The sequence below is a fragment of the Embiotoca jacksoni genome, unplaced genomic scaffold, assembly GCF_022577435.1.
Source record: "Embiotoca jacksoni isolate LCO1_2020_lvr unplaced genomic scaffold, fEmbJac1.0.p SCAF_8, whole genome shotgun sequence".
Lineage (NCBI taxonomy): Eukaryota > Metazoa > Chordata > Actinopteri > Embiotocidae > Embiotoca > Embiotoca jacksoni.
In genome coordinates, this window is record NW_027185436.1 from 10,715,024 (window position 1) to 10,728,335 (window position 13,312).

A 13,312-nucleotide genomic window follows, 5' to 3' on the forward strand; every position below is an offset into this window, starting at 1 on the left:
AATAACAGGCATAAACCTCAGATAATGGATTGTGCTATCTGTGTGGAGCAATGGAGCGGATATTGGTTGGTAGATTCATGTTCGAAGGAGAAGTAAGGGGAGACAGGAGGTGCAGGAAGAGGGAAAAACAACACCACTCATGGCTGGGTTTCACTTGGCTTTACTTTAAGAAACAAAACAAAGAAACACTGACATATTTGACATTTTTCACCCCTGAAGCCTCACTGACCCACAGGTCAGCCGTTACAGCCAAACAAGGCTTGCAACATGGATGAAAACAATTTAGGGTTAAGATTGGAGCTGGTTTAGAGCACCAAGATGAGCTTATTGAATACAGACAGCATATCTGCTGTTATATAACCTGCTGCACCAACTTGATCTTTACAAATATTTATGTGGATATATATGCCTGTTATTGATTCAGCCCTGGGTAGGTCAGATAATGCATGCAAATGTTGAAAATAAACATGATGGACCTTTTTGCTCAAATGTGAAATGGGAATTCACATTCTTATTTTAATTGTGAAATGCTCTCTGATTGGCTACTAATGTTGCTTACCAACTAAATGATGGATTTACGAACAGCAGGGCAACCTGCAAACCCAACGTATTTTATCAAACTAACTCACTGAAAGGGATGTGGGGTAAAAACACTGGTAATGATGTCTGAATGAGAGGACCATAAATACAAATCAAGTGCTTTAGTAACTCCACCATGTGGTATTGATTCCACATCAGGTATAATCAGCAACATCTTTTAAACAGGGAAGTAAATATTTGTGAATCATATCTTTTTCATATGAAGAACAAAAAGTCTGAGAAGGTAGTTCACAATTTTTCTCTGTAGGAGTGCAAATACTTGCTGTGCCTGATGTTTTTTTCTCTATGATCTGCTTCCATAAAATTGAATTCCTTTTGAGTGCCACTCTTAAAACAACAGAATAAAGTGCAGTGAATTATCTTTTTTGGATCTGAGCAGCAATTTGTTGTAGAACGTTTCAATGCTTTGATGCTGAATGATTTTTTTTTTTTTTTTTAATCTTTATTGTAGTCACATAAATCTGTCACTATTATAGAACCACAGATGTGGCTGAATAGGGTACCTGGAAATAAATCCTAGCCCTTTATGGAGGGGGTGTTAAATATTGTTTTCTAAAGGGACAATCATATTTTTGTCTTACTGGCTGGCTTAACGACAAATTGTCTTTATGATTAATAGATCTTACTGTTTTTTTTTTTTTATAGACTAATATGAATAGATTTTGATTATACATTCCAGGAGTTCATATCTGTAGATGTGTCCCCACTCTTTTATTCTTTTACTCTTCTTTTTTTTTTGATGATTTCCCCATTGTGGGTGTCAGTATAGCTTTGCCCTTTGCTTTGTCCCCTATAAGGGCGAATTAGATTGTGTTATCCAGCTCTGCTCTGATTGGTCCAGTCTGAGAACAGATTAACTCACAGTCATGCGGATCACAATCACCTGAGCGATGAATGTGTTTGTGTCTTTATACTGCCTGTTCTTCTTTGGGATGTTATTGACAATGCCAGATGAAGATCCCGTATCATAATTGCCTTCAGTTTGTCTTTTGAAGCATCATTTGTAGACGTGTTTTGGTTGTGCATGTCCCTTAGTGTGTGTTTAAGGAAAATGAGCCTTCAGTTTTGTAAAAGGTGCAATATATTTAACCATTATTGAACTATTGGATGGAGTTAATGAGTTTAAGTATTTTACCCAGAGTATGTATCATGTAGCTTTAGCAGAAACGATCCAAAAATTATATTTGACTATATGTCAAAAGGGAAAAAGAGAAAAAAGGATGTTAAGTGGTTGACAGTAGAATAAATTATTTAATTTGTTGCTGAATGACGTTGATAAATAATGAATATGTTAAACCATTATTGTTTTTATGTAAACATATTGCTGCAATTACATGTTAGTGTGTTCTGTAAGGCCAAGTTGTTCACTTATATACCGTTTATCTCAGCCAAAGCATTAAAAAGGACTGACCTCTGTCACTGTATTAACCCTATTCAGGCCTACAGTAACAGTGTGTGAGAGGCTCATCTGAAATGAACTGTCAGTGTTTATGAATGGCAAAAACAGCAAATGAAACAAACAATTTAACAGGCTCCAAAGACTCGGCTCAGATTAGAGCGTAATGAAATGACCAAATGTGTCTCAGAGAGCCTGTGAGTTCCTGCTGCTGATTTCTGCTCTCTAAGAATCTCTGGAAGTCGCTGTTTGATGCTGCAATTTAAGGTCTAATTAAGTAATTATTTAATTAACTACATTTCACTCACATGGGACACTAGCAGTGAACATACAGCACGCTGATAAAGTCTATACTGGATTACAAATGTGTGACTGCTAACATTTTGCTGCAAGCATTTTGTTGTTTACCTGATCAATGACGATCCACTAATTGTGATTGCTGGGTAATTTAGTGTGTTCCCTTTTGAGCGGCATATACATGTCCTCGTTGTTTGAGGGTCTATGAAGCAATGCTTTCTCGCCATGCCTTTCAGCTGAACAAAATTATGAGGAGCAAGGTGTGTGACCGTCACAGAGATGATGCAATCTGCTGTACCATGCCATTAAAGCTCACTCAGTGAAATGTCTTGGGCAGCAGTTTGGATGAGTGACATGTTTGCTGCACCACTTTAAGATGTATTCGAATCAATGAGTGTTTGTGAAAATCTGCATGACCAGACATTTGAAATGCATGATGTCGCAGAATAAATGATAATAGAAAAAGCTTCTAAATCTTCATTCTTTCATGTGTTCACTGCACACGATACTGACTTTAGACTTTCTGTGTGTGTGCCCCTTAAAGGTCGGAGGTCACACCATGCTGCCCATCCGCTGGATGCCCCCGGAAAGCATCATGTACAGGAAGTTCACAACGGAAAGTGATGTTTGGAGTCTAGGAGTTGTTCTCTGGGAGATCTTCACCTACGGAAAACAGCCTTGGTACCAGCTCTCCAATAATGAGGTACAGTACTGTCACTTATTATCTCTGAACACAGCAGCAGACACAAAGTCAAAGTAAGAACATCAAGAAGAAGTTTATGTAACTGATCCATTGCAATGGCGAGCAAAAATAAGTTTAGTGTAAAGTAAAGGTTTCCTTGGAAGCACCTGCATCTTAATAAATGATGGGGAACAAGATGTTGCTGCCTGAAGATATGAAGAAACAGCCCTTCAGTAAAACTAAATATTTGATCAGTTTTGTGTGTAGGTGTCTCATAGGTATACATTTAGTGAGGCCTGAGTCCTCCTCTTATTACACAAAGCTGAGGCACAAGACAACTCTGCAAGTTGTTTATGATTTCATTGTGTCAGAGCGACACCAACCTGGGGAGCAAGCTATTCACATGACACTTGAAGGAGAAGCACAGCTGCAATGAAATATTTTCCTGGGCTGTTTCGCTGTTTTTCTTTTCTCTGCACACCATTCAAAGTGGAGCAGAGGGAGAGGTAATGTTGTCAGGCATCACCGTCGGGTTGATGCAGGGGCAGATGTGTGTTACATTTTGAGTGGAATGTGAAACTCGGTTTTTCAAAAAGACTCAAAGAGGTTATTTTTTTTGTCATAGATCAGACCGACAGCAGTGGTCCAGTGACACTGATACAACAAAATATCCTGCTGCTTTTATTTGTTGCTGTTTATTTATATATTTATAACCTGAGAACAGTGACACTAAAGTTAGCATTTCTCTAATATTAAAATAAGTATTACTCGGGCTACAACCAACCATTATATAGCCTACTTTGTCAATTACTCTTTAACTCAATTACTCATTTTCATGATTACTTGATTAATTGTTTGGTCTGTAAAATGTATTGAGAAATGAACGACAGTTTATCAAACGTCACAAGTTCTCGGTTCATTTTTATGTTGATTGGATGAGTGTGCAGAAACACTAAGTAAAAAAAATGATATATTGGGAATGGAGGAAGGAGGCTCCATGACACATGCCAAGCAGCAGAATTTTTTTTTTTTTTTTTTTTATAAGACACAGGACTTTTAAATTCCAATGGAGGTCCCAAATATGTCTCACTGACTGTTGTAGTAAATATTAATTGTGATGTCTTAATAGGTGAAATGATGCACAATATATGTAGATCATTTTTATACAGTTGCAGCAGCAATGAAATGTGGAGTTTTGGTTCTCAAAATTTTCTCTCAGTGTAAACCTCATATATATTCTTTGAAGAGCTGGAACAGACTGATACATGATTCTCAGAAATATTCGATGCAATTATTTTAACCTTTTCAAAACTACAAAACAATCAACTCTCTCAAATGACATCCGATTTCTGACAAGAAACTATACCAATGGCCTCAGTCTACTGTATTAAGTGCATGTCCATGAGATGAAGAGGAACTCTGTAACAATAAAACACTCAGTCTTGACCCATTGTCCAGAAACCTCAGCCGTGTCACAGCCCTTCAACCTTTCACCTGAACCTAAACCTTATGATGTCCACAACTCTGGTTACATCCAGAAATTAACCTCTTGCCTCATCCACCGTCTTCTTTTCCCATTTTCATCCATCAATTATCTGCTGTTTCACAGTTCACTCACCTCTTGACCCAAATCTGATGCACAGATATGTTTTTTCTCTGGACAAGGAGTTTTATTCCAAAATTAGACATCAATTATTTATCTACTTGCACAAGCTGATAGCAATCATAGACTGAGATAGGTAGATGTGTGATTAGTATAATGATGACTCTTTAGCTGATTGGATCCTTAGTAATTTGAGATATTGAATAATAATCTTCAGGTGTTACAGTTTTTAATGGATATATAGCAATTTGTAGGACTCAGCTGGCTTTGGGGGCTTAATAAAAGCCATTAATAGGTATTCATTTCATGGACTTAATGTACTTAATGTTTGAGGAAATTATACAAAGCTTAATTATATTACAGGCTAAGTATAAGATATTTTCCAAATGGCTGCCAGTGAATGAGAAATGCATCTTGTACTGAAGAGAGCTTTACTCTGAATGTAAAAGTGCCATCTCCTTTAGCCACATATACTCATCCTAAAGTAGACTTAAAGCTGAAATGTTTCAAATTGATATATAAAACGTGACACAAGCTGAAACACTAAAGTAATTTTACATGATATGAAGATCAAAGTTGAGACTTTCCTCTCACATTGCTATGGAGAAATCAGAGCATCAGATTTGTCTGGATGACTACTTCAGTGTATAACTTCATCAGTTCAGTAAATCATTTATTCTCTGTGACACTGCAGCAAGGTGACGCAGCTTTACAGAGCAGATGCTTAATCATCGTCACAGCAGTTTGAACCTATAGAAAGTTGTTCATTTCAGCTTGAACTGATTGGGTTGTTCCTGTTTCTGTTGTAACAAAGGTTTTTACGGGTATTAAGCTCGATGTCTGTCTTTCTGTGTCTCTGTTTTCTCCTCTGCAGGTGATAGAGTGTATAACCCAGGGCAGGGTGCTGCAGCGCCCCAGGACCTGTCCTAAAGAGGTATACGACCTGATGCTGGGCTGCTGGCAGAGAGAGCCGCACATGAGACTCAACATTAAAGAAATCCACGGTCTGCTACTCAGTCTGGCCAAGGCCTCGCCTGTGTACCTGGATATACTGGGCTGAATGCAGGAGGAGCATTTTGGACGTGTGTGTGTGTGTGTGATGTGCGTGTGTGATTATGTGGGGATGATTACTGTATCTAAGTGAGGATGTGCATTTAAGGTTGCATGCACGTGTGTGTGTATGTGAGCTCGGTTGAACATTGCGACACCTCTGACTAAAGTGTGCAGTGCCCGTGCTACTGTGTGCGTGCAAGGTGCCGCTGTACAGGATGTGAAGCTATTATCGAACTCTTAAAGGCAATCAAAAAATTCCTCAACTCATTCCCAATCGCATCTTTCCTCCCTGCCAATTTCCTCTCCTTTGTGCATTTTGACTCCTTCCCTCCTTCCGTCCTGAAGAGACATTTACTGAGAGTAATTTAACTTTGGAGGAAATAAAGCTTCTCACTTCTTTTAAAATGCTTTAAACTGACTGGGCCTAAATTGATGAAACCTGATTAACAGGACTTTAAATTTAGTGACTCATCCCCTGCTGCCTGTCGGACAACAGGACTCATTTGAATATCCGGAAATGTTAAAGTGGCGCAGCGAGGGGAGGGATTTCCGGAAGCTTTGATCCTTAGCGTGTAAATATGAGACTGGTGAGACATTTCGGAGGAAATGGCTCTGTGAGATGTCGAGCCATAGAGACACTGTGTTTTCGCCTCTCACCCTGTCCGTCTGACTTTCTGTCTGTCTCTCGGAGCTATACATGAGTATCAATGTCAGCATTCATCCAACAGGACTACACAGTTGTTGATTAACACTTTGATACACATACAGTATATTTAGTGTTACAGAATAATGACCAAAAAAGGAGGAAAAGTAAACACAATCTGCTCACCTGCCTGTCAAACAAAATTAGGTGGTGTGATGAATAGATCATTTCTGGTTGGCCGATTTCGCTGATACAAAAAACAATTAGTAGCAACATGGTGCCAACTGAGGCTTAACTGAACTGCTGTGGTGACAAGATACTTCAGGAAGAAGCTCAAATGTAATTGTGAATGCTGATTACCACAATTGTAAAAAAAAAGAAGAAGCTTGATCTACCCGGCACCAATCCACAATATCTGCTTTGGGATATGTGCACTCATATCTGCATATTGCATTTTACCACTGTTTTCTGTTACATTTTACTTTACCCAGGCCTGGACTGCACTGTCATACAGCACAGGGTAACACGATCAGCACCCCCCGCCCCCACTCCCGAAAGTGACAGATGCTTCACTCGTGATGTCAAGCACTAGTGTCGGAGGTCAATTGATTCATTTGTCCACAGCTGTCCGACAATTGCGAGATCATGGTGTTTGGGCGGGTGTGGGGGGTTGTAAAGGATGTTTAGGGAGGCTGGGTTTAGAGTGCATACATCACGGTCAAATGTGTGGCTGGCGGCACTGTAGAAGGTGTGGTTCATTTGGTCAACCCATATTAAATAATCAAGGCTCTCAAAACTCAGACATCCTTGAAAATCACATCTGGGCTAGAGGAGAGGCACACGAAAACATACATACATACACACACACACACACACACACTGTAAACCTTATCCCGTCATCCCTCCATCTACACACACACACACACACACACACACACACACACACACACACACACACACACACACACACACACACACACTGAAAGACACTCAAAACGGGCCGAAAAGGAAATTGAATTGTGCATGTTTTATTATTTGAGCGGTGCAGTGCTTTACCCAGGCCCCGTCCTCTGTAATGGTGTAATGTATATTTCATTACAGCCTAATGGGCTCCATTAGCACAGTCTCCTCACAGACATTCAAGACTTATTGTTTTATGGCTGAGAAGGAAGGAAAGATGGAGTGATGGAGATGAGAGGAGAGCTGAATCAGAAGAAAACAGAGAGAGGGGCCTGGGACGAGGAGCAGTGGAGAGGAGAAAAAAGAGGAGAGGTAATAATGAATATTGGGAAGAAATGGAGAGGAAGGGAGAGAGTTCAGAATGGGAGCAATGGGGTAGAAAGGAGACAATGGGAGTGTAAAGGTATGAGTGGGTCATGAGGAGGAAGATGAAGGAGAACGGGAAGATATAGTGGAGTGAAAAGAGAAGGGGGAGAGAGAGGTGTGAATGTCCTCAGGGAGAAAGTGAGAGCGAACATCCATCATTACTGTGGCCTACAGATGTTCTGTAAGCCACAACTTCAACTTCACGCCCCCATCACATTCCTATGGCTGCCCTCAACACACACACACACACACACACACACACACACACACACACACACACACACACACACACACACACACACACACACACACACACACACACATTCTTACCTCACACATTTTACTGGCAGTCCCCCAACAGCTTACACTGAAATAAATTCAATAATGTACCACACATCCCCATTATTGAGAACCACTTCACTCAGTTACAGTACAGCTCACATATCTGAATGCTTACAGACACACTGTATATACAGCTCACATGCATGCAAGGAAACACATTTACTGTTTGTTTTGGCATTTTACTGGGGCATATTTTACTCTTTACAGAAGTATTACAAAGTCATAATCACTGTGTTTTCACTGACAGCCATTTTAATTTGATGTAAAACATCAATCTGGAATTATAAATCTTATTTGTTTATTAACAACAGCACTTGATGGTATTGATGTTTGTGAATTTGAAAATGTTGATTTTATTGATTTATAGTATTATTATTATTTATAACCTGAGAAGCATTTTGTACATTTCTTTCTATATCTAAGGTTGCCTTTTGCAACAACAAACTGACTGAAATTGAACACTGATTTAGTTGATTATGTTTTAGCAAATGTGTACGATAGTCTTGAGTGTATATGTATTTTTTATGTCAGGCTCCCTCTTAACAGCTACCAAGCCTGTCCTTATGTACAGTGTGCTCTACAACAGGGATGGATGTTTCACCAGTCTGTCACATTTGTAGATTCAGTTTTACATTTTGCAGAGTTATCGTCACCTGTCAGAGCGTGAATGTGACGGTTAACAGCTGCAGCATTGACAGAGCAGGCTAACAAGGTCCTTAAAAAAAATCCATCCTTGCTGTATAGTCAAGTAGAGTTTGCACTGAGTGAGCACACTCAACACGATTCACAAACTTGCCACACAATAACTCTGCGCAATAACAGAGGGCAGGGTGTGTGAGGGCCTGTGTGAGCTGGAAAAAACTGTGAGAAACAAACGCAGCACATACGAACGCCTCTTGATGTCAAAAGAGCAGCGTGTGTAGAAGCAACATCTCAGCTGGCTGCACTGTTTGTGTACGTACCTGCTGTGTTTCCCTTTTTTTGTTTTTTTAATAATGACCTGTGTGAAGTTGGACAGTTATGGTGGTGTTTTTGGCCGCTGTAGGAAGAGGCCAAAAAACAGATGAGGGAGGTTTGTTACGATGAAGATGGGCCAGCAAAGATCAGCTGTCTTCGCATCGATGCCTCAGATCAAACATTATTGGTCAAACAAAGAAAAAAAAAGATGAAAAAACAACAACTGCTGTATGAATGGACACCTCAGACAAGGAGGGACTGACAATCACAGACTTCTCTCTTTCTCTCTCTTATACAAGTGACCTACTGTAAAATAGACTATTCAACCAATTTTCCTCTTCTATGCTGCCTATACTGTATGTGATAGTCTTAAACTTTGGTCTTTAGAAGTGCTACTCTTTTCTTTTTTTTGTAAAATGAAATAACAGCGAGCGGAATGATCAAAAATACATGTACAAATGTGAATAAGCTGCTGAAAGAAATAAGCATTGCTAACTGCTGTGTCCAAGACTGTGTCAGTATTTAGATTGTACTGGGGTTTTTTTTGTCTTAGAAGTGGAGGGCAGACAAATGGGAAGCTGCATGGGACTCACAAATAAAAAAATGACATACAGCAGCCCCCGGAATGCTGAGCGCTGTTTGCTCATTCTCCTGGGAGTGTGTTTGTGTGTGGATGTGTGTGTGCGCGCGCGTGTGTGCATCTGTGTGTACGTGAAGAAGGCTGATTGATGCCAGAGTGAGTCAGGAAGGATCTGTAGGCCAGTTTCAGACTCTAGTCAAATCGTAGTTCAAATGCAATGAGATTCAACACAGGAATCAGAAATTGATTTGTTGTCGCTGTTCACCAATTCATGATAAATTACTTTACTCAGTTGTGTAGTACTGTGGTTGGCATTATGGCAGCTAAGATTTATGGAATCAATCAATGACTTTATTTATGACTCCAAAATCAGCCTTCTTCTCTACACAACTTACTAAAGCCTGAGTTTCACAAAGGTATATCAGCAATATTTTTCTTTGCCCATCCCCTCACTTTAACATAGTTTGAGCTGAGTTGGGGCTAAACCATGAGGCTCAGTGGACCGAAGCGTATTCCGCATACAGTAGATACACATCACAACTTTGAGTGTGTTATGATCCATATCCCATTTAATCCCCTCTCTCTCACAAGTCTACCATCACAGTCCAAGCTAATAGAGCTGAAATATCATAAAGGTCATCTTTGAGATTACCTTTGTGCTTGGATGCTTCTGGAGCCCCTGCGCCCTGACGAATGTAATACCACAAAAACTGCTTCTCTGCAAAGAAAAAAAAAGGCAAAAAATGTTTACTGTGATTTGCTATAGGCAGTATCTGTTTTCTGGTATAATTTTTTTTGTGTTCTGTGCTATTTGTCTCCTGTGTTTCAAAGGCTTCACTACTGCCATGATGGTTAAAAGAAAAAGGGATTTTGGGTGATTTGTAGATGTTTGGATTGTACTGTAAGAAGCATCAAATTGGACAGAAGACAAAATGCTGCCATGTTTCTGAACGAGAGAGATGTAAAAAAATGTTATTTCTATGCCTAAAAATGCTCTTCAAAGTGTAAAAAAGTGTATTTCAAAAGCACACAAAGTAATTAAAAGCTGGAAATATTCTGATTGATGCAGCTAATATTTGTCTTTGCAAGCAGGCTGTAATTTGGAAAGCAAAAATTTTTGATGTCACCCATCTGTGCTCTGCTGGCAAACACACACACACACACACACACACACACACACACACACACACACACACACACACACACACACACACACACACACACACACACACACACACACACACACACACACCAGAGGGAACTTGTACAGTCCTACAGTTGCGTGGTGGAAATGATCATAGTGAGTCATGATGGTAATGATGGTGATATTATGACTTCTCTCTGAAAGTGGACCAGTCTGTCGTGATAAAATGTAATTAATAAAAAGTGTTATGTCACATCAAAGCTCCTGCAAGTGAATATACTGAAAAGTTAAGTGAGCATGTGTGTGTGTCAGAGAAAGACGTGCTTTGCAAAAAGAGACAGGAGAAAGAAGAAGAACGTAGAAGGGGCTTTGTAAGAAACAGAAGAAGCACTCAGGCATGCTCAGGGCGGTGTGAGAGAAACAGAAAAATATGCTAAATTGAATTCAGTGATAGAGCAGGAGAGTTTGAGTGATGCTACATCTCTCCCATTCTATTAATCCCAACATAAATCCAGTGTCTTTAAAGGAAAAAAAAAACACTTGCTTGGTTTGCAGATTAGGAGCAGGCTGAAGGCTTTTGCAGGGAATTGTACGAGCAAATTGGACAGGAGAGTGCGCCTAAATCCCTGATGCAATTAAGCAGCAGCTGAATTAATATGTTCTTTTTATACAGAGCTCTGTCTACAATTTATCTTTTAATAAAAATGTCATTGGAAAGGAAATGAGAAATGCACAAGGCAGCACAAAGATTCACCTTGGTGTGAGTGTGTGTTTGGGTGGGTGGATGTAGAGAAAGGAAAAGTACCTCGACTCAGCATACTGCCTGTGTGTGTTTGAATGAGTGTAAGGAAAGTGAGTGGTAGTAGTGCTCTCTTTGGTGTACAGTAGAGGATCCCTGTAGTCAGCATTCTACCTCATAAATAACTCTTTTAATAAAGAGCCACACACCAACACACCAAGCTGTAAGGATGGCTGTAAAGACACATCTACTGCATGTCTTGGGAAGACAGAGGAACTGCTGCCATTCATGTAAGACGGGCATTTTACCGGTTTGTTTGCAAAAGCTGAAACAGGACTAAAATATAAATGTAAATTTATGTCACAACAACTCGCCTTCTTTCTGCCTTGAGACACTATTATGACACTCTTGATCTCAATTAATGCATGCTTAACCTCAATAACTGTGGTCTAAAACCACTCTTTTTCAGGAACTGACAAGATCAGAGGACTCCACAAGAGTATGTAACCAATTTCCTTTGGTCATTTTAATTAATTAGAAGTAATTTGTTTTAAATGAATATTTAATTAATAATAATTAACTTTTTGGCAGTTTTGTGTTAGTATAAGGGAGAGCTTTGGCATTCAGGGAGCCTGAGCTTAGTATAAATGCAGCTTGACCCCCAAATTATGACAAAAAAAAGTGTTACCTCTCAGAGGAGTCCAGGGATGAGGGGAGTAACAACAACAAAAATATGCACCAGTAAGTATTTTTTATTAGCAAAATATTTCAAAAGTAAAATACATATGACAAAACCACTAAACAGAAGAGAAAATTACCTTCTATAAACAAAATGAAGACAATCTGAGTTTTAGGGTGTTTTCACACCTACCTTGTTTGGTCTAGACATTATTACTTTTCAGTCTGGTCTGAATGAAAATAGCTGGTGTGAAAGGTGCCTCAGATGATGGCATGGAAAAGGTAGTCTGAATTAAACAGAACCAATCAATGTCAAGTATAGGGGCATAGGTATGTCATGCAAAGTTCTTTAATGCGCTTGCAAACTTGCAGAATCAGCTTTATTGGCCAGGTATGTTTACACTTACAAGGAATTTCACTCCTGTTGTAACTTGCTCTCTCAATGTACAAACACAGAAACAGACATAAATAGGTATATAAAACATAAATAGACATATATATATATAAAAAACATGTGTAAATGTTTACACCTAAGCGATGGTGAAATTGTACCTTGTTCAAATGGTGATAGTGTAATTGAGTATCAATGTGAAAACAAAACTAACCAGATCAAATGTTTACAATGTTCCAAAAACATACTTTGGTTTAGGACATTGGTCTGAACAGTATGTGTCTTGGGTCTGTAGGCACAAAAGCAGACACAAGCATGTCAAAAGGTTTGGAATAGAAGTTAATAGACCAGGGTGCAATTTCCCACATTTGTACAATGTATCATTATTGCTGCACAGTGACAAATAGACGGATGTAGATGAAGCGAAGAAACTTGGATTACTCACAAAGTGTGTAGTTTTTCTGTGTTGCGTGCATGTAATGGTGCTGTCCACCATTCATGCAAAACAGGTGCAGTTTCTTAACTTTCTGATCCACCATTGTATACATTTTAGATTAGCTGGCATGAGATCAATACCATTTTACTTTTACTGTCAAAGACTGAAGCGCCTATGCACAGCGGTAAAATATTGGGAAAAAAACGGAGAGGGGATAGGGCTGGTGTGTTTTGTCCCCAGTCATCACATGCCGGAGCAGGTAAAGAAATTTTTATCAATCACACTTCAATCGAGACCAATTTTCCACAAGTGTTGCAATGAATTTTGTTTACGTACATCATGCACATCTGTTATTTCTATTTATGTCCTTAGTTGTCTGGCGTGCCCTCTAGTGGAGTCTTCCAGTAACAAACAAAGTACATAGGCAAGTACAGTTGTATGTAAA

General features: G+C 39.3%; 1 protein-coding gene across 2 annotated transcripts in view; it reads left to right on the top strand.

Moving 5' to 3' along the window:
• The window catches only part of ntrk2a (neurotrophic tyrosine kinase, receptor, type 2a), an 85,280-nt gene extending 74,540 nt beyond the window's left edge, over window positions 1-10,740 (top strand). For both annotated transcript variants that reach the window (XM_069139032.1, XM_069139033.1), the window contains exons 19-20: window positions 2,838-2,996; window positions 5,453-10,740. In XM_069139032.1, the coding sequence (XP_068995133.1) occupies window positions 2,838-2,996; window positions 5,453-5,638 (345 nt within the window). In that variant the 3' untranslated portion in view covers window positions 5,639-10,740. The remainder of the gene's footprint in view (window positions 1-2,837; window positions 2,997-5,452) is intronic.
• Window positions 10,741-13,312: the final 2,572 nt, after the last annotated feature.